At 41.1% G+C, this 26376-nt stretch overlaps 1 protein-coding gene and 1 pseudogene across 5 annotated transcripts in view; one reads left to right on the forward strand and one right to left on the reverse strand.

The window, feature by feature from the left end:
• The first annotated feature begins 688 nt into the window (after window positions 1–688).
• The window catches only part of GOLGB1 (golgin B1), an 89808-nt gene continuing 64120 nt past the window's right edge, over window positions 689–26376 (forward strand). For 3 of the 4 annotated variants that reach the window (XM_079766841.1, XM_079766843.1, XM_079766844.1), the window contains exons 1-5: window positions 689–971; window positions 15686–15780; window positions 16579–16731; window positions 16899–17051; window positions 21403–21528. In XM_079766841.1, the coding sequence (XP_079622967.1) occupies window positions 15688–15780; window positions 16579–16731; window positions 16899–17051; window positions 21403–21528 (525 nt within the window). In that variant the 5' untranslated portion in view covers window positions 689–971; window positions 15686–15687. Of the gene's footprint in view, window positions 972–14805; window positions 14900–15685; window positions 15781–16578; window positions 16732–16898; window positions 17052–21402; window positions 21529–26376 lie in introns of those variants that run through there. The other variant, XM_079766842.1, reaches the window with a different exon arrangement.
• LOC307097006 (E3 ubiquitin-protein ligase SIAH1-like) lies at window positions 13588–14529 on the reverse strand (annotated as a pseudogene). The gene has a single exon. The product of its transcript is annotated as an E3 ubiquitin-protein ligase SIAH1-like (transcript).

Consider the following 26376-nt stretch of genomic DNA (forward strand, 5'->3'; position numbering starts at 1 on the left):
TAGGGTGAAGATGAATTTAGTGGACTAGCTCAGTGCCTGGCACACAGTAGCCTCAATAAATTCAAATTAATACTCACTGTCAAGAGAGTGCCTTAGGGGCTTAAGGAGATCATGCATAATTTCGGTGCCTTTTTACTGGAGCTCCTCACTTGACTCCCATTCCAGGACCTGAGTCCTCAAATTTCACCTTTGGCCCAGTTTAAGCGCCACTTCCTATGAGGCATTTAACTAGTATTCACTATTCTCTCACGCATGTCCTTAAGAGACATCTCTGATCTTCTTTTATACAGACGCCAGGTTTTAGTCCAGGTTCTGTTACTAAGTCGCTATTTGTCTGTGGGCGAGTCACTTTAACCTGGTCCTCATTTTTCACCAGTAAAATGAAAAGGTCATATTAGACGACTTTCTTTCCGGCTCTAATATTGTATTACTTTAAAAAGCAAAACCCACGGATTCCCCACTCTCTTCTCAGAGGTCATACAACCACCCTGATGGCAGTGGTAGTCTGGGTCAGTCGAGGCCAAAGCCGCGGAGTAATTGGAGGAATCCGACGGACACAGCAGAGGCAGAAAACACCTGATCTTTCCCCGAACGCCCGCCCTCCCGACATTTCCGGTTCGAACCCAGATCTTCTTCCGGAACACTAGCTCGCGCCAGACTCCGCCCCTCCACGAATCTTTAGAGTCCATTGGTTGTTTCCTTGAGGAAGCGGAGCATTTCCTGGCGTTGATTGGTTGCTGTCATTGTTGATGGGTTAGTTACAAACAAGGCGTGCCTGGTCTCCCTGGTAACGCTGTGCCGACAGCCCTGATTGGTCCATGTCCTAGTCCCATCTTCCGTCCCAACAGCGAGTGGTAGAGTCCCCTGGCGGGGCGCGGCGGTGGTAGGTGTTGCCCTTCGGGATTCCCGAGTTGACGTGGCTTAAATTTGGGAGGGGGGCAGCTGGAGCCGCTGGCGGCAGCCTCTTTCAGGTGAGTGGGGGACGCTCCTCAACTCCTCCTCTCCGTGAGTCTTTTAACGGTAACCCACCCCCGCCGCAGGCCCGCAGAGCTGCCGAAGCAGCCGCACTCTGGTCCCCTCCCCGCCCGTCCTCTCCCTGATTCAGTCTGAGATCCGGCCCTTCACTCGCCTCCCTTCACCTACCAGGCCTAGCTCGAGTCGCCCGCACGCCTGCTGGCCCCGCGGGAGGGCTTCCGGTCGTCCTTCTGCGGCCTTGGGCACATAGGCGCGGTCTGCCCCCTCCCCAGGACGGTTCTCCGCCCGGAGCAACAGAGAAAGGCTTTTGGGTCGGTCCTGCCTGGTGCCTTGCTCCCTGAGCCGCCAGCCTCTGCCTGCCTGGGTACACAGCTGCTGACGTCGGAGAGAACCTGCTCTGCTCCGGCCCTAAACAAACTTCGTGTCCGGAAGGGGAGGCAGGACCCAAATAAATCAAAGGTCTTGAGGGCGGAGATCACAAAAATGTTGGAGAGATAAACGCAAACGAGGGTCTTTGGAATGATCCTGCTAAGGAGTTATTGCAGAGATTAGGAGAGAGGGATGATTCTTGCAATCCCAGCAACACTTAAAATCCCAGTAATCCAGAGGTGGGCAGACTGTTAGAGGAAAGGGATTCCTGAAGAGAGTACTGGAGGAAGAAGAAACTGATTTGGTGTGGAGGATGTTTATTCTGCGTAACGCGAGTGGTGTGTAGGAGTGTGAAGGGAAGGATGAGCCCCTTGACAAATGAATATATTTGTCTGACTTTATTTAAAGAGTTCCAGTTGGTCTATGGGGAGAGGACATTTTAAGAGTGGGACAGATATTTAAAATCACTGGATAAGGCCTTTCGCTTTTGGAAATAGTTGGAAACTCTCTGAGCTTTTAAAGATTCCTGCAGCTCTGCAAGATGACAGCGGAGAACTCCGTACAGAGAGGCTGGAGTCTTTTTCTGAAGCACGAAGTAATTAAATTGGGATGGTCCGATGATTGTGAATGGTCAACACCAGGAAATATTCTTTTGGAAAATGGCAGGATTTGGTCATGGACTAGATATAGGGAAAAGTTGATAATTGTGGCTAATGGATAAATAGCACTTTAAGTATATCATAAAATTTGCAAAAGCATATTTTCTAACGGATGAAAAACAAATCTTGGCCACTCCCTGGGATGCTCTCAGACTAATTTGGAGTTCATATAAAGGTGTTTATTTTTTTCAAGAAGGCTGTTTGCATTTCTGAGGAATTCCAGACTGAGGGGATCTCCTTTTTAAAAAAATTTTTAAGGGCCTCCATTCTTCTGGGATGCAGATTCTCCTAAAAATAATCATCAATAGGAGATCATTTTTTTTCTTCTGCCTGACTCTTAAAGGCCTCCCCCCCCCCCCTTTGCATTAATGAATTAATTAGAAGAATGTTGGTTTTACTCTTGTTTATAAGAAATAAATCATTCATGAACTTCTTTAGGTTAACCACTATTGGGAATAACATAGTTGGGAAATGTTTCACCATTGATCATTACATACCACTCTATTGTTAGGAACTGCTATATAAGTGGAGCTTAGGCTGTATAATACTCGATATTTTTAATAAGCTATTTTAATATCAACAATATGTGTGTTTGGTAAAATGAAATTTAATGCAAAAGGATATAATATTAAAAAAATCTCTTTACTGATCCTTTTTCCCATTCCCCACCTTCCAGAAGTACGCATTGTAAGTAACTTGTTTTTTCCTAAGAAACTTTCTAATCATATTCAAGCACATATATATTTCTCCCTTCTTTTCCTCTCCCACAAGTGGAATCATAAAACACATGCTATTTTACAACTTTCTTTTGCCACTAAGTATTACATATTAGGTATTTTTTCCCATTTCTGTAAGTATAAAGCTACCTCATTTTTTTAAAGGCTACATAGCATTCCCTTGTAGAAATATGAAAGTGTATTTAGCCTGCCCTCTCTTGATGGACATTTAGATTGTTTCCAGTTATTGGCCATCACAAACACTGCTATAGTGAACTTCCATGTACATATATCCTAGACCCTTGTGTAAGCCTGTCTGTGATGTAAACAATATGGAATTCTATACTATTCTGAATCATTTCATTTTAGTCTCTGTAGTCCCCAAAAGAAAGTGCTTATGGAACTATAAGTATATGATTATCTTCATGCCTCCCAGCCTTATTTTCAGCCCCAGTAACAAATGTTGGGTGATGAGATTACTCGGAAAATAGATTCTTTTCTGTTTCCCCACCGGCCAAGAAGCTTTGTTGAGCTCTGTGACTAAGCATATTATTTAACCTTGTTATATCTTCGTTTACTCATCTTAAAACTTAGGGTATTGCTATACCTCCTCTTTGAGGTTGTTTTAATAATAAAGTGAGTAAAATAATTATGGTATATAAATTATATGTAAAGCAATTGGAGCAGTACTTAGTACATAGTACTGTGTATATAATTATAGCTAACATTTACTCTAAATTTATTTAATGAAAATTGTAGTTTTTTTGTATCATGAAAAATAGTTTTATTTTCTAATTATATAAATGTAATATTGCATATGCCTTTTCCAGCTATATGGCAATGTTTCCCATCAGCTCCTCAAACTGGTTGAGAATCACTTTGAGAATTAAGGAAAACTACTGAGGCTCAAACAAATATGCATTAAATAAGTTTGAGGAGGGACCTGGAAATCTCACCATTTTCTGTTGTTGTTTCTATGGGAAAATATGATTTAAATTCCAAAGCAAATGGATGTACACAGGCATGTGCTAACCTTAGTTATTTTCTTGATTTTCTTGTACTAGGTTCTCTGTGGTTAGGGACATGCATTATATTTCTTTTTATATTTCTTGTGACTCCTGGCATTATGCTCTACATCAAGTAGGTATTTTGAAAATAATTACAGCAGTGGAGACTTAGAGAATGTGAGACTTAATGAATTTTAAGTGCCACCTCAACACACAAGTGTTGAGATCCTGTACAGTGTGTGTGGAAGGTGTGGCCAGCACTGACATGGAGGGATTGTTTTATTTGCCTAAGTGTTTTTATTGAAGCCTGGCCTCGGCATGTAGCTCTTTATTTTTTTCTTTTCTCAAGTTGCTACTCATCATTCTGGTGCTTTATAAAACAGTAGTAAGAACATTGTTAGTCCACTGGCCACACATACTCCCTACATGAATTTATCATTATGAACATAAATATTTTCCCCTTTACTAATTTTTATATATGCATTTACCCATTTCTGTCCTATAGTTAATCTAACAGAGGGGGAGGTCCAGCTTTCTTCATTTAGCTTAATCATTCTACTTAGTGAATGATTCAAATTCCCAACCTTTAAGCTACCTAAAGCACTTAACTGTGTCTGAGATGCCCTTTCAACTTCCATTTCCATATTATTCCTTTAATATCAACAGCTATAGAAATCATCTTGAATCACAGAGTCATAATACTGGACATTAGAATACTCCCTGTCTGTCTTCATTTTAAGATGAGGAAACTGTAATGTGAATTACCCAGAACAATACAACCAAAAAGCTCAGTTCCTGACTCCCAATTTGGTGCTCTTTCCATTATGCCATCTCTTTTTCATAGCCCTCTGAGATTACTGAATCACTCTACGAGCAACACTTTTTACTTCTGCCTGAATTGGTACATCCCTGATACCGATCTCTCCTTTCTTCAATTATACATCTTTTTAAATGGTTATGTGGAAAAGTAACCTATTTTCCATTTAAACAGCATCCTATCTAATAAAAGGGTAATATGCAAATTGACCGTACCTCCGCCACACCCACCAGCCAATCAGGAGTGACTATGCAAATTAACCCAACCAAGATGGCTGCGGTCACGGAGCAAGTAGGAGGCTTGTGTTTCCCTGGCAATGGAGTAAGCCAAGCTTCCCGCACACCCTGGCCGGCCCTGGACTCCACTCAAGGCTACAAAGTTTCAATTATAGAAGTTAAATAAATCCCAACAAAAATGGTGGCAGCCATGGAGCTAGAGAGAGCAAGAGGCTTGGGATGCCCCCGGCGATGGAGGAAGCCAAGCTTCCTGGCCTGCCTTGGCCTCCACTAAACGCTACAAAGTTTCAATTATAGAAGATAAATAAATCCCAACAAAAATGGCTGCGGCCACGGAGCTGGAAAGAGCAGGAGGCTTGGGTTTCCCTGGTGATGGAGGAAGCCAAGCTTTCCGCCCACCCTGGCCTGCCCTGGCCTCTGTTCAAGGCTACAAAGTTTCAATTATAGAAGATAAATAAATCCCAGATACCAGGGCCTCTGCTTGGTCGCCGGGGAGTGTGGCTGGCCTGCTAACCACCACAGGTCCCTCGCCCAGACCACCTCATGCCCCAAGGGAACCCCCACCCTGATCCGGGACACCCTTCAGGGCAAACCAGCTGGCCCCCACCCATGCACCAGGCCTCTATCCTATCTAATAAATGAGTAATATGCAAATTGACCATCACTCCAACACACAAGATGGCTGCCCCCATGTGGACACAAGATGGCCACCACAATATGGCCAGCAGGGGAGGGCAGTTGGGAGGAACCAGGTCTGCAAGGGAGGGCAATTGTGGGCGATCAGGCCAGCAAGGGAGGGCAGTTGGGAGGGACCAGGCCTGCAAGGGAGCGCAGTCGGGGGCGATCAAGCCTGCAGGGGAGGGCTGTTAGGGGTGACCAGGCTGGCAGAGGAGGGAAGTTGGGGGCGACCGGGCCTGCAGGGAAGGGCAGTTGGGGGGGACCCAGGACTGCAGGGGAGAGCAGTTGCGGGGGGGGGGGGGCAGGCCTGCAGGGGAGGGCAGTTAGGGGCAATCAGGCTGGCAGGGGAGTGGTTAGGGGGTGATCAGGCTGGCAGGCAGAAGCGGTTAGGGGCAATCGGGAAGGCAGGCAGGTGAGCAGTTGGGAGCCAGCAGTCCTTGATTGTGAGAGGGATGTCCCTCGAGGGGTCCTAGATTGGAGAGGTTGCAGGCTGGGCTGAGGGACATACCCCCCCCACCCATGCACGAATTTTGTGCACCGGGCCTCTAGTTTTATATAATAATGCTTAAGCTGAGTGACTTTGAAATACTCAATTTCTGTTGAAGAATTGAGGCCTTTTAACCTGTGGCGTTTCTCAAACTCTGGAAATTGTACTTTTATGGGAACGGTTCAGCATATTCCTCTGTCCTCTGCATTTTCTGCAAATTGGCAGCCAATCCAGTGGTTTCACCAGATTGACATTGGGTTTCTTTGGCAAGACTATAAATGGTGGTATAGTCTTTCATCGGGAGGGTCATAATGTCTACTTTTTGCTCTTTTGTTGTTATAGCTGTCAATCCTCTTAAGTCTAGATGCATGAATTTATTAGGAGTTGTAAAATATTAGACTAGAAATTCTGAATCTACCATTTTATTTTTATTTATTAGCTGGAATAATTTTATGAAGCAATGTATCCCCTCATCTCCTCCATCATCTACTGTTTGCTTCCTGAGTGGTACAGTTCAAATAGGAAAGGCAAGATAAATTCTTGTACTTACCTAATCAGTTCAGATGATGACCTATTTATTATTATTATGAACTTGTGGCTGATATATTTTTGGTATGTTTTAACCTTTTGCACTCGGATGTCGAGTGTGACTCGACAGGGTTAGCATTAGAATAAAGGAATTGAGAAAAAAGCAAGCGAGTGCAAAGGGTTAATGTGTTACAATTCATATTCTTATCAAAAATTCTAATTGTTCCCTTGGCCTATGGGAACTTCCTCAGTTTGACTCCTGTATCATTTTGACATGACTATAGAAGTCTTTAGTAGCTTCCTTGTTATTTCGTATGACAAGATATTTCTGGCTCATATTTTATGCTTCCTACGTCAGAAGTGGAACCAGTCATTTCTCTAAGAAGCCCTGTGGTTTAAAAAAAAAATTATTTAATGGAAAATAGTATTTCAAGACCCTATCTAGGCACTAGAGATGCTCATTTTTTCTCAGTTTGTCATTGTTTTTAAGCCTTTTCAGAGGACAGAGCTAGGAAAATATATATGTTAAAGTAAAATACCTTGTAGGTATATACCGATACGTTCAATTCAAATTCAAGATCAGTTTTAATTCTGGGGTTCTTAACCCTTTGCACTCACTTGCTTTTTTCTCAATTCCTTTATTCTACTCGGGATTTAATTTTTTAAGTACCCCAGATTTTACAAAGCACAGCAGTAGAATAAAAAACTGGAGTTTCTTTTCATACAAACTTATTTATTTGGATTTTTTTATATTTCAAATTATTGATACATTCAATACAATTTGACATATGAGCTGCTACCGATGCTAACGGTGTCGAGTCACACTCGACATCCGAGTGCAAAAGGTTAATTTCTTCTGTTATACCTGTTACTCCCTTTTTCATACTGAAAATAGATATTACTATGCCCATAATTACTCATTTGCTTTAATTTCACATGATGCATACAATAGTCTAGGAATAACAACACTGATACAACCACCATCAATTTTAGTTATTGAAAACAATTTTTAAAAAAAATATATTTTATTGATTTTTCACAGAGAGGAAGGGAGAGGGATAGAGAGCTAGAAATATCGATGAGAGAGAAACATCGACCAGCTGCCTCCTGCACACCCCCTACCGGGGATGTGCCTGCAACCAAGGTACATGCCCTTGACCAGAATCGAACCTGGGACCTCTATCCACTGAGCCAAACTGGTTTCGGCTGAAAACAATTTTAAAAGGTGTTTTTTTTTTGTGTTTTTTTTTTTTTTGCGTACGCTATTTATATTCTTTCCAATATTTTTCATGGTAGCCCTATATATTATCAGAGCATATAATCATTAAATAGTATGCTCTCTCCATCCCAGTCTTAGTTCTAAAAGTAACTAGATATTGAATATTTACAACCAGTCTTTAAAATTTTTTTTTAGTGAATTTATTGGGGTGAGATCCTATCTAATAAAACAGTAATATGGAAATTGACCGTACCTTTGCTATGCCCACAGCTAATCAGAGTGAACAAGATGGCGGTTAATTTGCATATGCTGAGGGAGGGAGGAGTGAAGAAAGCAGAAAGCATGGTGGCTGCGCGGGTGGGCGGTGGCGCAGCTGTGGAGCACGGGGCCATGGTGCCCTCTGAGGCGGTGGCGGGCAGTGTGAGCGGCGGCGACGCGGCCACAGCGGTGGCGGTGGCGGCGGCGGCGGTGGGCGGGGCGCACAGTGGAGGCAGCAGGCGGGGCATGGCGGGCGGTGTGCAAGGCCGTGGTGGCCTTGGAGGCGGTGGTGGCTGTGGGCGGGGCGTGGTGAGGCGGGTGGCGTGTGGTGGGGTGGGTGGGCGGGTGGGGCACGCAGCAGCGGCGCACGGGGCTGAGGAAGCAGCAGCAGCGTGCGCTGCGGGTCGGGGTGATCAGAGGCGGCGGCAGTGCACGGCCACAGAGGCAGCTGCGTCAGCGGGCGCAGAGGGTCGGGAGTGCGGGGCGAGGTGGGCTGGGTTGGGTGGGCGGGACGGTTCGGCCCGCCCCACCCCGCCCGCCACAGCGGGAGAAGTGGGGGGGCGAGAGGGAAGCCCGCTGCCAGAAGTCTTGCAGGAAATATTCCTGCAACGGGTCCCTAGTTGGTTAATAAAATTCTATAGGTTTCAAGTTTATAATTCTATAATACATCATCTGTATATTGTATTGTGTGTTCACCATCCAAAGTCAAGTCTTCTTCCTTCACTATTTATCCCCCCCTTTACTTTCTTTACCTCCCCCATCCCTCTTTCTCTCTGGTAATCATCATACTATTGTCTGTCTCTATGAGTTTGTTTTTTTGTTTTGTTTGTTTTTGGTTTAACTCCTTCACCTTTTCCACCCAGTCCCCTAACCACCTGCCCCTCTGACTGCTATCAGTCTGTTCTCTGTATCTATGAGTCTGTTCCTATTTTGTTTGTTAGTTTATTTTGTTCATTAGATTCCACATATAAGTGGAATCATACTGTATTTGTCATTCTTTGACTGGCTTATTTCACTTAATATCATACTCTCCAGGCCCATCCGTGCTGTTGCAAATGATAAGATTTTCTTTTTTTATGGCTCAGTTGTGTTCCATTGTGTAAATATACCAAAGCTTTTTACTTATGTACTGATGGGCACTTGGGCTGCTTCCAAATCTTGGCTGTCTTACCTAATAATAAACAAACATGTAAATTGACCATACCTCCGCTACACCCACCAGCCAATAAGGAGTGACATGCAAATTAACCCAACAAAGATGGCGGCTAATTTGCATACACAGGTGCTGAGCGGCCGGGGGTGGGCAGGACGCTTGCGTCGTCGTCATGGCGACAGCGCAGCAGGTATTCCGCCCCACCCCCGGTCTCTCAGGGCCTCTGGGCAGCGTGGGAAAGCGGGGCCGGAGCAGAAAGAGGCGGCTCCGGGGCTGGCCGGAGTGGAAAGGCGGTGCCAGCAGCCAGGAAAAGGAAGGCCCATTCTAGTACGAATCTTCGTGCATCGGGCTTCTAGTCCTATATAATAAAAGACCAGCAACCAAATGGTGGAACGACCAGAACGACTGGTCGACCAGTTGTTATGACGTGCACTGACCACCAGGAGGCAGACGCTCAACACAGGAACTTCCCCCTGGTGGTCAGTGTGCTTCCACAGTGGGAGCGCTGCTTGTCTGACCCGGATGAGTGGTGATCCCACAGCAGGCCAATCCCTACAGGCCACGCCCTCCATCAGTGCACAAATCCCGTGCACTGGGCCTCTAGTTGTAAATATTGCTGCAATGAACATAAGGGGTGCATATAATCTTTCTAATTAGTGTTTTGAGTTTTTTCAGATATATTCCCAGAAGTGGAATCACTGGGTCTTAAGGCAATTCCATCTTTAATTTTTTGAGGTAACTCTATACTGCTTTCCACAGTGGCTTTGCCGATCTGCATTCCCACCAACAGTGCAAGAGAGTTCCTTTTTCTCCACATCCTCTCCTCCACTTTGTTGATTTGTTGATGATAGCCATTCTGACAGGTGTGAGGTGATATCTCATTGTAGTTTTAATTTGCATTTCTTTGATGATTAGTGATGTTGAGAGGATCTTTTCATATGTCTATTGGCTACCTATCTGTATGTCCTCTTTGGAGAAGTGTCTGTTCAGATCTTTTGCCTATTTACTAATTGGATTGTTTGTTTATTTTTGGTGTTAAGTGCTTTATAAACTTTAGATACTAACTCCTTATTAGATGTATCATTGGTGAATATGTTCTCCCATTAGGTGGGTTGTCTCTTCATTTGTTGATGGTTTTCTTTGCTGTGCAAAAACATTTTGGTTTGATGTAGTCCCTTTGTTTATTTTTTTCTTGTTCCCCTTGCCTATGGCAATATAGCAGAAAAAATACTGCTACGACTTATGGGTTTTGGTCATTTTGGTTGTCTCAGCTTTCTCTCTAATAGAGCCTTAGTGATGTTGAGCATTTTTTAATTTGAATGTCTTCTTTTGAAAAATGTATATCCAAGAGCATCAGCCCAAGGACTGAAGGGTCCCGGGTTCGATTCTGGTTAAGGGCACGTATCTCGGTTGCAGGCTCAATCCCTGGCCCTGGTCAGGGCATGTGTGGGAGGCAACCAATGGATGTGTCTCTCTCACATCACTGTTTCTCCTTCTCTGCCTCTCCCCCTCCCTTCCAATCTCTCTCAAAATCAATAGTAAAATATCCCTGGGTGAGGATTAACAAAAAAACAAAAACAAAAATGTCTATCCACATTCTTTGTCCATTTTTTTAAAGGCATCTTCTATTGCTTGCTTGATTGCTTGCTTGCTTGCTTTTAGAGAGAGAGGAAGGGAGAGAAAGAGAGAAAAACATCAAAGTGAGAAACATTGATTGACTGCCTCCCACGTGTGCTCCAACTGAGAATAGAACCCACATACCTGGGTATGTGTCCTGACCAGGAATCGAACCCATGAAGCTTTGGTGCACAGGACAATGCTCCAACCAACTGAGGTACACCGGCCAAGGATCTTTGTTCATTAAAAATTTTTTAAAAAATGTTTTTATTGATTTTTAGAGGGAGAGAAAGGGAGAGGGATAGAGAGATAAAAACAACGATGAGCGAGAAACATCATTGATTGGCTGCCTCCTGCCTGCCCCCTATTGGGAATCCAGCCTGCAACCCGGGCATGTGCCCTGAATCAAACCCTGACCTCCTGGTTCAAAGGTCGACACACTCAACCACTGAGTGACACTGGCTGGGCACTCTATATGTCTGTTTTGATGACATTGTGATACTGTTGTTTTTTAATCCTCACCAGAGGATATTTTTATTGATTTTTTTGAGAGAGAGAGAGAGAAAGAAATAGAGAAAGGGAGGACAAACATTTATCTGTTGCCCTCCAGTATGTGCCCAAACTAGGGACTGAACCCACAACTTATATTTTGAAATCATATAGTGTGATGCCTTCAGTTTTATTCAAGCTCAAGATTGCTTTGGCTATTTGGAGTCTTTTGTGGCTCTGTATGATTTTAGGATTTTTTTTTTATTTCTGTGAAAAAAGGTATTGGAATTTTGATACAGGTGCACTAAATTTGTAGATTGCTTTGAGAGGTATGTATGTTGTAATAATATTAGTTCTTCCAATCCATGAACATGGGATACTGCTTGTGTCTTCTTCAATTTCTTTAATCAGTGTTTTCTATTTTTCAGTGTACAGATCTTTTACCTCCTTGGTTAAATTTTATCCTAGGTATTTTATTTTTTGATGCTATTATGAGATTGTTTTCTTAATTGTTTAATTATTTTGTTAATATATAGAAATAGTAATTTTTATATGTTGATTTTGTACTCTGCAACTTTACTGAATTTATTTATTAGTACTAACAGTTTTTGGTGGAGAGTCTTCAGTATGTAAGATTATATCACTGGCAGGCAAAGGCAATTTTATTTTTTCCTTTCTGATTTGGATGCCTTTTATTTATTTTCCTTGCCTAATTGCTCTGGTGAGGATATCCAGTACTATATATTGAATAGAAATGGCAAGAACTGTGAGCTTAGGGGAAAAACTTTCAGCTTTTCACTATTGAGTATGATGTTAGCTGTGGACTTGTATATGACCATTATTATGTTGAGGTACTTTCCTTCTGTAGCTATTTTTTTTAGTTTTTATCATAAAAGGATGTTGAATTTTGTCCATTGCCTTTTCTGCATCTATTGAGATGATTACATGATATTTATCCTTCATTCTGTTAATATGATGTATCACATTGATTGATGTTGAATTATCCTTTCATCCCAAGAGTAAATCCTACTTGATTATGGTGTATGATCCTTTAATGTCTTGTTAAATTTAGTTTGCTAGTATATTGTTGAGGAATGTTGCATCTGTGTTATTTGCTTATAATTTTCTTTTCCTTTAGAGTTCTTGCCTGGATTTTGTATCAGGGTAATGCTGGCCTTATAAAACAAATTGGATAGCATTCCCTCCTCTTCAGTTTTTTGGAAGATTTTGAGAAGGATTAAATTAAAGGATTTTCTTTAAATGTTTGCTAGCATTCACCAGTGAAGCCATCAGGTTCTGGGTATTTCTTTTTTGAGAGGTTTTTGATTAGTGATTTAATCTCCTTGTCATTGGTCATATTTTCGAGTACTTTGTAATTCAGTTTTGGTAAGTTGTGTGTTTTTAGGGTTTCATCTGTTCCTTCCAGGTTATATAATTTGTTGGCATATAATTGTTCATCATACTCTCTTATGGTTCTTTGGATTTCTGTGGTATCAGTTGTAATGTCTCCTCTTTCACTTAAAATTTATTTGAATCTCTTTTTTTCTTAATCTAGCTAAAGGCTTGTCAGTTTTATCTTTTCAAAAAATCAATTTCTTTGAAAGACAGTTTTGATCATTTCTGTTGTTTTTATAATCTTTGTTTATTTCTAATTTGATCTTGGTTATTTCCTTCCTTCTGCTGACTTTCAGCTTTATTGTTCTTTTTTTAGTCTTTGAGGTATAAAGTTAGGTTGTTTATTTGAATTGCTTCTTTTTTCTTAATGTAGTAGTTTATTGCTATAAACTTCCCTCTTAGAACTGCTTTTGCTGCATCCCATAGGTCTTAGTATGTTATGTTTTCATTTTCATTTGTCTCAAGATAATTTTTGCTTTCTCTTTTTTTTTTCTTTGACCCATTCATTGGTCAGAAGTGTGTTGTTTAATTTCTAAATATTTGAATTTTTAAGTTTTCCGCTTGTTATTGATTTTTTCCATATAATAAAGCCAAGTATATTTAATGAAAAATTAGAATTAATAAAAATTAGCAAATACACAAACACACAAATAAACACACAGCAGCAGCACTATTATTGACTCAAAAAGGGAAAAAAGCAAGACCACTCAATATGGCTTTTCAGTTGTTAAAGGAAAAACCACCCCATGCCCTTCCACACATGCACACATGCATGCATACTCACGCAAAAACAAAACAGGAAGACCCCAGTATTTTTCCATAGTATGCTTAATCTACAACAAACACAAATTCAGAATTATTTATAATGCTTACTTTCATATATATATATCAGTGGTTTACTGTTGACTTATTTTTAAATATATTAGTACATGTGACTGTTTCCTGTATTTAACAGCCTTATCTTTTATTTACCTGTATGTCACTACCTTTCACTTAACCAAAAGTTTCAGATTGGCAGGCAGAAGGGTGCCTCTTCTCTGTGAAACTGAATGCAGTGGTTTTAAACACTGTCCAGCAAATGTTTGAGGGCCATTTCAACACATGGAAATAGGTACATTGATGCCTAAATTACCACTTTCTGCAAAAAAAACTGCAATGCCAGTGTCAAAGATTAGACAGTCACTATTAATAATGACTCTTTTATTTCCCTTATGTATAGATTGAGGAGTGGCTTGCCAAGTCAATTCTGCCAACGACCATTTAGCTCAAGTCATAGCAAAATTTTCAGCTTGCTTGCATGTTCCTATCAGCTGTATAATTGCAAAGAACTGCTGGTGCCCATCATACTACTGTTTCTCCAAGACTAACATGAAGTGACAGCTGAAACAGGACTACATCATCACCCAGTCCACAGCACCCGGAAGGTTGATGTTTGTAGCAAGAAACACTGTATCTTCTCCTTGCAGGGTTGTAATGGACTTGTGTTGATGCATCAGATGAGGCATGACAGCATCCAAAGGGCCTGATCACTTACAGGAAGCATTGGGGCACTGGCAGGAGTAAGGCTGAAACTCAGAGTTCTTTGTGGTCTGCTTTATCTGTGTGTAGAAGTTATTTCACATCTAGAAGAGGCATATTCACAAGGGAAAAGTGCTGAATTGGCCACTGTCTTCATAGCCACTTTGCAAATGGATCCCAACAGGCCAGCAGATTGGACAACATATGAGCTTTGGGTGACAGTTTCTGTAGACAAGACGGCCACTGTGACACTCAAGAATGGGTGGTAACCCAGAGTCAAAGCAGACCAGACACTCAGAAAGACTGGCCAAGTCATTGTTGGACACTGTGGTGACCGTCGTGGCAGGCACCCTCTGGGAGGGTGTGCACTTGGAGGTCACAGTGGTAACTTGCAGTCTGGTGGCTCATTTCTGTGGGTGAAGAGTGCTTCGGACCCGGCCCCAACTCTCATGTACTCCGTCACTGCTGCCAATCCTGCCATAGTGGGCAGTGTCACCACCTCCTCCCAGTGCTGGCACTGAAGGACACCTTGGGCCTGGCTGCTGCCTCTCGATAGCGCACCACTGGGCTAATGCACAAGGATTATATTTAAATTTAAGCAAAACCACATTGTTTATCTGAAAAACTTCCTGAAAGAATGGGGTTCTTGGGCACATAAAAAGAAAGTATTTGCCAGGCCGTTGTGGCTCAGTGGTTGAACCAGGAGGTCACAGTTCGATTCCCCGTCAGGGCACATGCCCAGGTTGCGGCCCGATCCCCAGTAGGGGGCTTGCAGGAGGTAGCTGATGGATGATTCTCTCTCTCATAATTGATGTTTCTATCTCTTGCTCCCTCTCCCTTCCTCTCTGAAATCAATAAAAAAAAATATTTTTAATAAAAAATTTGCTGAATCATGGGGTTTATTTGACAGAATAGGAGAGAACAACAGTCCGGGAGGGGCAGGAATTGTTAGAAGTTCATGTTTGTAAGTTAAGTTTTGATGAAAGAAATGGCATTGACGATAATCTTTAAGGTGCATTATTTCCCACTGAACAACTATGTATTTTCGTTTTATTTAAAAAATATTAGTGATGGTGATTAAAATCTGTGCAATTGTCATTGAAAAGAAAGGTGAGTGACTACACTATACATACTCAAATGCCTTTTTAATTTATTTTTTTAATCCTCACCAAAGGATATGTTTTTATTGATTAAATTTTTAAAATTTTTTTAGAGGAAGGGAGAGAGAGAGGAAAAAAAACAACAACCATCAATGTCAGAGAGAAACATCAATTGGTTGACTCCTGTATGCTACCTGACTGGTGATCAAACCTGCAGCCTAGTTGGTTGCCCCCAACTTCCCTCCCCTGCCTAAGTATGTGCCCTGATTAGGAATCGAACCCGCAACCTTTTGGTGTATGGGAAATGCCTTTTTAAATGATACCATCATGCTGCAGTCTATTTCTAATATATATCACCTACACAGATTTTTTTTTTTTATTTCATTTAGAGATGATATGGTTACCAATATAGGAAAAGACTATATTCTATGTTTTATTGATTCTTATGTTTTCTTTTCCTGTAGAAATGCTGAGTCGTTTGTCAGGATTAGCAAATGTTGTTTTACATGAATTATCAGGAGATGACACTGATCCAAATATGAGGGCTTCCTTAGATCCTGTAAGTAGCTCTGTTCTGAATTAAACAGATGAGGCATGTGTTCCATGTTCTTCTGAGGAAAATAATTTAAGAGTATGAACAGTCTTCCTTGTGCCCGGGAGAAGAGAGGATTAAGAAAAATATTGAGACTTTATAGATGGTCCATCTACTGTAGTTTGTAGCCTAAGAGCCACAGAGATAGGAATCAAGTCCTGGATGAGATTCTTAAGATCTTTTTCGTTCCCCCACCCCAAGATTTGTTTAGCATTAGATTGTTTTAACTCCTTTTTGGATATATATTCCTTTTCCATAGGAAAGATTTGAGTGACAAATGGTAGAATTGGAACACCTTTCTGGTTTGAGAATATCTGTTTGCTATCGTTAATTTATCCATCACTTCTCTTAGGGTTTGCATTGTATTTTCTGAGGTCCACATAAGAACAAAAGAAGTCCTTTAGTTTTCTGGAAAGACAAGTATTGTCTAGTGGTTAAGAGAATTTTATTCAACTACTCTCTTAATTTAAAATTTTGGGCTCCCCCATTTAATGGTTTGTGATATTTTTTTCCCTTTATTTTTCTCTTTGGTAAAATTAGAATAATAAGACTGTAAGTGGGATAATGTTTGTAAAATGCTTAACATTTACAAAATACTCAACATATTATAATGGCTGTAGAAATAATTATTATTGGATTAGAGTTGGAAAGATTTCCTAAGTAAGAACAGGAGTTGTGATAATATTAAGTTGGAATGAAGGAACTCATGTTTAAAAACTAATACCTTTTCCTTGGTGCATTGGCAACTTTTTGTCTAAATACTAGGGATTACCACAAGAATTGGACATGGAATTTAATGATAAAACCCAAGAGGATGTTCTGGAACGCCTGGCTTACACAGAGCAGTTGGTGGTGGAGCTAAAAGAACTCATTAGACAGAAGGATACTGAACTGCAGCAGAAGGATGAAGTTCTGCAGGTACCATTGTTTTGGCTTTTTCTTGCTGACTATATACTAAAAGATTATTATTGAATCTGATTCTTATTTCCCACCATCAACAAAAGATGCCTACTTTTGTAATGTCTAGATAAGTGGTGAAGTGATGAGTAAACATTTATGTATTTATCATCATTGTTCTCTGACAGGAAGAAAGAAAAGCTGCTGATAACAAAATAAAAAACCTGAAACTTCATGCTAAGGCCAAATTAACTTCTTTGAATAAACACATAGAAGAATTGAAGGCACAAGGAGCGATTGCTTTGCCAACAGGATCTCAGTCAGAGGAGCAACTCTCCAAGGTATGGTGACTGGGTATAACACATATTTTCTAAGTGGAAAAAACCTTCTTAATATAGCAGATTTTCATTAATCACAAATATTTATGAAGCTAAAGTAATACAGCTCTAAATGCTATCCTTATTGAACTTGCAATCTAGCTGGGCTATGGGCCACACATAGTGCAAACAAAAGGTCAGCAGAAAACATGGAAATGAAATGCCAATTGTTACTTAGACTTTCAGAAAATTAAAAAGGCTATTATTATGCTAAGTGAAATAAGCCAGTCAGAGAAAGACCAATATCACATGATCTCACTTACCTGTGGAATCTAATGAACAAAATAAATTGACCAACAAAGTAACTCCCAAGGCATGGAACAGAGTGACATATTGGGGTGGGGTGGGGACAAGAAGAGAAAAACCTAAAAACTTATATACTTACTAGAGGCCCAGTGCACGAAATTTGTGCACGGGGGTGGGGGGTGTTCCTCAGCCCAGCCTGCACCCTCTCCAATCTGGGACCCTTCGAGGGATGTCCAACTGCCCATTTAGGCCCGATCACTCTCACAATCCAGGACTACTGGCTCCCAACTGCTCGCCTGCCTGCATTCCTGATTGCCCCTAACCGCTTCTGCCTGCCAGCCTGATCACCCCCTAACCACTCCCCTGCCAGCCTGATTGATGCCTAACTCCTCCCCTACCAGCCTGTTTACCCCTAACTGCCCTCCCCTGCAGGGCTGGTCACCCCTAACTGCCCTCCCCTACAGGCCTGGTCACCCCCAACTGCTCTCCCCTACAGGCCTGGGTCTCTCCCAACTGCCCTTCCCTGCAGGCTTGGTTGCCCCCAACTTCCCTCCCCTGCCGGCTTGGTCACCCCTAACTGCCCTCCTCTGCAGGCTTGGTCGCCACCAACTGTCCTCCCTTGCAGGCCTGGTCCCTCCCAACTGCTCTCCCCTGCTGGCCTGATCGCCCACAACTGCCCTCCCTTGCAGGCCTGGTCCCTCCCAACTGCCCTCCCCTGCTGGCCATCTTGTGGTGGCCATCTTGTGTCTACATGGGGGCAGGATCTTTGACCACATGGGGGCAGCCATCTTGTGTGTTGGAGTGATGGTCAATCTGCATATTACTCTTTATTAGATAGGATAGAGGCCTGGTGCACAGGTGGGGGCCGGCTGTTTGCCCTGAAGGATGTCCCAGATCAGGTTGGGGGTTCCCTTGGGGCGTGGGGCGGCCTGGGCGAGGGGCCTGTGGTGGTTTGCAGGCAGGCCACACCCCCTGGTGACCCAAGCGGAGGCCCTGGTATCTGGGGTTTATCTTGTACAATTGAAACTTTAGCTTGGAGCGGAGCCAAGCCTTCTGCTTGCTCCGTGGCGGCAGCCATTTCTGTTGGGATTTATGTATCTTCTATAATTGAAACTTTGTAGCCTTAAGCAGAAGCCTGGGCCGGCCAAGGTGTGCGGAAAGCTTGGCTTCCTCTATCGCCAGGGAAACCCAAGCCTCCCTCCTGCTCTCTGTGGCTGTAGCCATCTTGGTTGGGTTTATTTGCATATTTGCTCCTGATTGGCTTGTGGGCGTGGCTTGTGGGCGTGGCTTGTTGGTGTAGCAGAGTGATGGTTAATTTGCATATTACTCTTTTATTAGATGGGATATGCATAGCCCATGGACATAGACGATAGTGTGGTGAAGGTTTAACCCTTTGCACTCGCTTGCTTTTTTCTCCATTCCTTTATTCTACTCGGGATTTAATTTTTTAAATACCCCAGATTTTACAAAGCGCGGCAGTAGAATAAAAAACTGGAGTTTCTTTTCATACAAACTTATTTATTTGGATTTTTTTATATTTCAAATTATTGATACATTCAAAGAGTAATTTTAATCTCGATGCTAACCGTGTCGAGTCACACTCGACATCCGAGTGCAAAAGGTTAAGGTGGGGAGTAGGGGCTGGGCAGAAGGGAGAGAAATGGGGGACATTTGTAATATTGTCAACAACAAAAATATATATTTTTAAAAAATCTCATAATCCAAAAAAAAAAAAAAGGCTAATGAGAAGAAGTAAATACTGAAGTGAGGTTTTCAGGTAGGAGACACACATTGCTTTTGGAGAAGTTTCATTATTGGTTAGATGATAAGCTAGATGGTCTGCAGGTTTCTTCTACATCTGAAATTCTTTAATTTAGTAACTTGATATAGAATCCTCGTATATAATAAAGAGGTAATATGCAAATTGACCCTCACACCCTCACACAAGATGGCCGACCCCATGTGGTCAAAGATGGCTGCCACAAGATGGCTGGCAGGGGAGGGTAGTTGTGGACGGTCAGGCCAGCAGGGGAGGGCAGTTAGGGGTGACCAGGCCAGCAGGGGAGGGCAGTTGGGGGTGACCAGGCCTGCAGGGGAAGGCAGTTGGGGGTGACCAGGCCTGCAGGGGAAGGAAGTTGGGGGCGACTGGGCCTGCAGAGGAGGGCAGTAGGGGGTGACCAGGCTGGCAGGGGAGGGCAGTTGGGGGCGACCAGGCCGGCAGGGGAGGGCAGTTGGGGGCAACCAGGCCGGCAGGGGAGGGCAGTTGGGGGTTACCAGGTTGGCAGGGGAGGCAGTTGGGGGCAATTGGGCCGGTAGAGGAGCAGTTAGGCGTCGATCAGGTTGGCAGGGGAGTGGTTAGGGGGTGATCAGGCTGGCAGGCAGGCGAGCAGTTGGGAGCCAGCAGTCCTGAGTCCTCAGGGATCAGGCCTAAACCAGCAGTCGGACATCCCCCAAGGGGTCCCAGGTTGGAGAGGGTGCATGCTGGGCTGAGAGACACCCCCCCTTCAGTGCACGAATTTCGTGCACTAGGCCTCTAGTATTTTATTCCCTTATATGGCCATATAAGGGTTAAAGTTTCATGCATTATAGGCTCAGTTAGATTGCCTTGGCCTCCCTATAAGGCATGTTCTCTACATTGATAGCCACAACCAATAAAACAGTTTGAGGTTGGAGATAGAAGAATAAGGAAAGTGGTGCCTTTTGAGGAATAGAGCATTGTTTAAAAACTCGTCTTTGTTACCTTTCTGAGTTTGGTATAGAATATATGGAGGCTAATATATCACATGTGCATATCATAGTTGGCCTAGACTTCACTCTGCATAAGAAGTCTTTTGATTTTCTTAATTTCATCCTGTCTCACCCTTTGACCCACTAGTGTTCTTATTTTCGATACTTTTAGTTCTTGGGAGATTTAATTGATTCTCTAGGCACAAACCTTGGGGTAGTTAGTTAGCTTCCTAGTTAGTCTTTCTTTTTGGGTCTAATGCTCTGAAGACATTACTTCTCCTGCATTGATTGCCTTATTTAACTTCTCAAAAGCTTGTTTTAGAAACTGTTGTCTTTCTTCTCATATAATTTCTTCAACTCGATTCTTCTTTTCTTCCTTCTTGGTTTCTCCTCTGGTAATTCTTTCTTCCCCTAGCTACAGTAGTAGCAACGTTTGCCCATGTGGCTTTGTTTCTTCTAACTTTCCTTTCCTCTGCTATGTTGTTAAGATTTTTAAATTATCCATTTCAGGAGACTGAAAAATTATCCATTTTATAATCTGCCTTTTTTAAAAGTTCTGAGACCTTAAGCAAATCAACATTTTACAGCATCAGTTACTTCCTCTGTTAAATAAAAGGGCTGGATTAAATGATTTCTAAGTTCCAGCAGCCCTTTAATTGTTGTATACCTATTAAAGAGCTAGATATTCTGTGGAAAGTAGTTGAAGAAGTGATAGTAATCTTCAGATGCTTGAACAACTAATATGTGGAAGAAAGTATAAAATTATTCTGTGTAACTCCAATAAGGAGACTAATTTCATTTGGGGAAGAGGGTGTGGAGTCAATAGCGAGGCATAATCTGGTTGAGTTTAAGGAGCTTTTGGGGGAAAAAATAGATTGTTGAAAGATTTTGATTTCCTCTCACCGGTTCTTTTATGATCTTTTGCCCCTTAGGAGTTTTGGCCTCTGGCTCTTCAAGGCAGGGAGACTGAGTTTTCTGTTGAGTCTTGCCCTCAGACTAAAAACCATAAACATGGGAAACTCGGTGCCATTTTTCCCAACTATCAACATCCTTCCAGTAGGTTTTTGGTTGCTCTCCTCATTTTCAGATAGCTGCTTTTATTTCTTATCCAGATTTATAGCTGTTACCTGAGGGAGGATGGGTCTAGTAGGAGCTACATGGTGCTACTAAAACTGGAAAATTCTAAAGTTTCTTACTTGTTCAGGCAGGTGTTATTATTTCTTGCTCCCATCAGTTTGATAAAATGAATGAAATGGTTTTATAGGGAAAATTAGAGCAAAAGATCAAATATATATTAATTGTAATATTTTTAAATAAATGACTTTGTCTCCTGCATTTTCAGCATGACAAGAGTTCCGCGGAGGAGATGGAAGTAGAAAAGATAAAGTGTAAACTCCAGGAGAAGGAGGCACTAATTAGCAGTTTGCAAGCCCAGCTGACCCAGGCACAGGCAGAGCAAGCTGCACAGGTATGTAGTTCGCCAATTCGTGTCATTAAGCTAACAATTCACCAAAGCCCATGGATTATTATATGACAAAGATTTTTTAGGTGCCCAGTGGATATTTATCCATGTTATCTATCAATTTCCTTCCTTCCTTCTTGCTTTTCTTTCCCTCCCTTCCTTCCCTTCCTTCTTTCTTAAGTATGATAATTTTATTAGACTCTACACTAGTATTTGTCATTTTGGGTTGATATTTATAGATACCAAGTATGCTTTTTGATATATAGTTTCACATTTTTATTTCAGAAGACTTTCCTTGAATTATATAGCTTATTGTATTTGGTCTGTTTTCTTCATTAGGGACTTCTTTTAGCTATATGTTTCATCTTTGATTTATCTTTAATATTTGTCTCATTTTCTTTTTATCTCTTCTTTTCATTTTATGTTTCTTCTTTCACTTAAGGCATTCTATTTTGTTGTTGTTAATCCTCACCCCAGGATATTTTTTCCAGTTATTTTTAGAGAGTGGAAGGGAGAGGGGGAGAGAGAGAAACTTCAGTGTGAGAGAGACACATCAATTGATTGCCTCCCACATGCACCCCAACTGAGCCTACAGCCAAGGTACGTGCCCTTGACTGGAATTGAACCCGCGAAACTTCAGTCCAAGAGCTGACACTCTAACCACTGAACAAACTGGCGAGAGCTGTCTTTGTTTACTTTTGTGTTCCTTCTTGTTTTGTCTTCTTTTTCTGAAATGATTATTTTCTTTTGTATCAAGTTCTTCTTGAGTTCTGTCACCTTATTTCTGAGTTTTTCAATTCTGATTTATGTTGTTCTTTAGTGTCTCGTATAATTTTCATAATTTTTAACATCTTTTGAAAGACTGTAATTTTGATTTTTTAACATAACAAATTCTGTTATGTTTTTATAACCTGTAAATATATTATTCTGCTCCTTAGTTATTTTTTATTTTTAATTAAAAATAAAACTGGAAAATTTGAGTCCATTTATTGGGGTGACATTGGTCAACATGAAAATATAGGTTTCGGGTGTGGGTTTCTATGTTACAAGATTTGTGTATTGCACCATGTGCTCACCACCCAAAGTCAAATTTTCTCCTGTCACCATATATTAGGACCCCTTTCTCCCCACACGCTGACAGCCAACACACTGCTGTTTGTGTTCACAAATTTCAGTTTTATATCCCACACTAGAGGCCCAGTGCATCCGTGCACTGGGGGTGTCCCTCGGCCTGGCCTGCGAGGATCGGGCAGAAACCAGCTCTCCGACATCTCCCGAGGGGACCTGGATTGTGAGAGGACGGTTCTCGGGTGACGCACCCTGGAATCGGGGCTCCCTCCTCTCTGGTTCCAGGTGTGTCACTCGAGAACTGCTGCTGCCAAGCCACCACAGCTCGGCAACTCCTGCATTGAGTGTCTGCCCCCTGGTGGTCATTGCATGTCATAGCTACTGGTCGGACAGTCAAATGGTCAGACAATTGCTTAGGCTTTTATATATATAGATATGAGTGAAGTCATATGGTCCTTAGCTTTTTCTGACTTATTTCACTTAGCATAATGTTCTCAAAGTCCACCCATGTTGCTGCAAATGGCCCTGTTTCATCCTTTCTTATGGCTGAGTAGTATTCCATTGTGTATATGTACCACATCTTTATCAAGTCCTCTATCGCAGGACATTTTGGTTGTTTCCATGTCTGGGCCACCCTGAATAATGAACATAGGAGTGCATATATCTTTGCAAATACATGATTTTGAAGTTTTCAGGTATGTTCCAAAGAGAGGAATTGTTGGGTCATATGGTAGCTCTATTCTCAATTTCTTGAGGAATCACCAAACTCCTTCCCATAGTGCTTGTACCAGTCTACATTCCCACCAGCAGTGGATGAGTGTTCCCTTTTTTCCACAAACTCTCCAACACTTGCTATTGCTTGTCTTGTTGATAATGGCCACTCTAACAGGTGTGAGGTTGTATCTCATTGTAGTTTTGATTTGCATTTCCCTAATTGCCAGTGAAGTTGAACATCTTTTCATATATCTATTGGCTGTTTGTATGTCTTCTTGGGAGAAGTGTATTTTTGGGTCCTCTGCCCACTTTTTGATTGAGTTGTTTGTTTGGTGTTGAGTTTTATGAGTTCTTTATATGTTTTGGAAATTAAACCTTTGTCAGAGCAACTGTTTTCAAATATCATCCCCCATCTGGTTGGCTGCCTCTTTGTTTTGTTGTCAGTTTCTTTTGCTGTGTAGAAGCATTTTAGTTTTATATAGTCCCATTCATATATTTTTGCTTTGGGGTCAATTTCATAAAATGTTCTCTATGACTAATATCCATAAGTTTGGTACCTATATTTTTTTCTATGTAACTTATTGTTTTGGGTCTTATATTTATGTCTTGATCCATTTTGAATTAATTTTTGTACACAGGGACAAACTGTAATCCAATTTAATTTGTTTGCTTGTGGCTTTCCAGTTTTCCCAGCACGATTTATTAAAGAGACTATCTTTACTCTATTGTGTGTTTCTGGCTTCTTTGTCAAAAATTATCAGTCCATATGCATGTTGTTTTATAGCTGGGCTCTCCATTCTGTTGCATTGATCTGTGTGTCTGTTTCTCTGCCAATACCATGCTGTTTTGATTATGGTAGTTCTGTAGTATAATTTGAAGTCAGGTATTGTGATACTTCCAGCTTTGTTCTTTTTTCTAAGGATTGCTTTGGCTATTTGGGGTCTTTTGAGGGTCCATACAAATCTGATGATTTCTCATTCTATTTCTTTAAAAAATGGCATTGGGATTTTGATGGGGGTTCATTAAATCTGTATATTGCTTTGGATAATATGGCCATTTTAACTATGTTGATTCTTCCAATCCATGAACATGGGTTATTTTTTAATTTTGTTTTGTCTTTTCAATCTTTTTTAATAATGCTTTGTAATTTCCTATATATTGGTCTTTCACATTCTTTGTTATTTCTAGGTATTTTATTCTTTTGGTTGCAATTGCAAAAGGAATTGTTTTTGGGTGTTTTTTTTTTTTTCATTTCTTTTCTGAAGTTTTATTGTTAGTATACAGGAAGGCAATGGATTTTTGCACATTGGTTTTGTATCCTGCAACTTGACTGTATTAGTTTAATGTTTTTAATAATTTTATGGTGGAGTCTTTAGGGTTTTCTGTATACAGAACCATGTCATCCACAAAAAGTGATAGTTTTACTTCTTCCTTCCCTATTTGGATGCCTTTTATTTCTTTCTGTTGCCTTATTGCTCTGGCTAGGACTTCCAGCACTATGTTGAATAAGAGTGTTGAGAGTGGACATCCTTGTATTGAGTGTTTTAATCATGAATGGATGCTGTATCTTATCAGATGCTCTTTCTGCATCTATTGATAAGGTCATATGATTTTTATCCTTTCTTTTGTTAATGTGGTGTGTTAAATTGACTTATTTGCGTATGTTGAAACCTCCTGTGCCCCTTGAATGAACCCCACTTGACGGTGATGTATTATTTTTTGGATGTATTGCTGTATTCGATTTGTTAGTATTTTGTTTAGGGGATTTTTGCATCTGTATCCATCAGAGATATTGGTCTGTAGTTTTCTTCCTTTGTGTTATCTTTGCCAGGCTTGGTCTCAGGGTTACATTGGCCTCATAGAATGTGTTAGGAAGTATTGCCTCTTCTTCAATTTTTTTAGAGTTTGAAAAGGATAGGTTTTAAATCTTTGAACATTTGGTAGAGTTCACTGGTGAAGTCATCTGTTCCTGGGCTTTTATTTTTGGGAGGTTTTTTGGTTTTTTTTTATAAGGACCAGGGCATTCATATACAAAAGCCTCTGTGCACAGCTTTTTTGGGGAGGTTTTTGATGGTTGTTTTAATTTCCTCACTACTGATCCGTCTATTTAGATTCCCCAATTCTTTATTTAGTCTAGGCAGGTTACATAATCTAGGAACTTATCCATTTCTTCTAGGTTATTGAATTTGGTGGCATATAGTCCTTCATAATATTCTAGTATGATCCTTTGTATATCTATGATGTCCGTGGTGACTTCTTTCTCATTTCTGATTTTGTTTATATGGGTCTTTTCCCTTTTTTCCTTGGTGATTCTAGCCAGGGGTTTGTCAATTTTATTAATCTTGTCAAAGAACCAGCTCTTTGTTTTATTAAATTTTTGTAGTCTTTTCTCTATTTAATTCAATTCTGCTCTAATTTTTATTCCTTTCTTCTGCTGACTTTGGATTGCTTTTGTTCTTCTTTCTCTAGTTCTTTAAGATGATATTGGGTTGTTTACTTAGGATTTCTCCTTTCTTGAGATAGACCCGTAATGATTTAAACTTCCCTCTTATTACTGATTTCACTGCATCCCAGAAGTTTTTATGTGTTGTATTGTCATTTTTATTTATCTCTGTATATCTTTTGATCTCATCTTTTATTTATTCTTTGGCCCAGTCATTTTTAGTAGTATGTTGTTTAATTTCCATGTATTTGTGGGTTTCTTTATTTCCTTTTTGCAGTTTTAATTTCAAGGCATCTTGGTCCAAGAATATGCTTGGTATAATTTCAGTCTTCTTGAATTTATTGATGCTAGTTCTGTGACCCCAACATATGGTCTGTCCTTGAGGATGTTCCATGTGCACTGGAGAAGAATATATAATCTAGTATTCTGGGATGAAAGGTTCTGTAAATGTCAGTTATACTCACTTGGTCTACTGTTTCATTTAAAGCTGATATTTATTGATTTTCTGTTTGGTTTATATGTATAGAGCTGTCAATGGAGTACTAAGGTCCCCAAGTATGATTGTGTTTTGATCTTTTTCTCCCTTTAATTCTGTGTGTAGCTATTTTACATTTTTCAATGCTCCTTGG

Source organism: Cnephaeus nilssonii (assembly GCF_951640355.1).
Source record: "Cnephaeus nilssonii genome assembly, chromosome: 3".
Classification (NCBI taxonomy): domain Eukaryota; kingdom Metazoa; phylum Chordata; class Mammalia; order Chiroptera; family Vespertilionidae; genus Cnephaeus; species Cnephaeus nilssonii.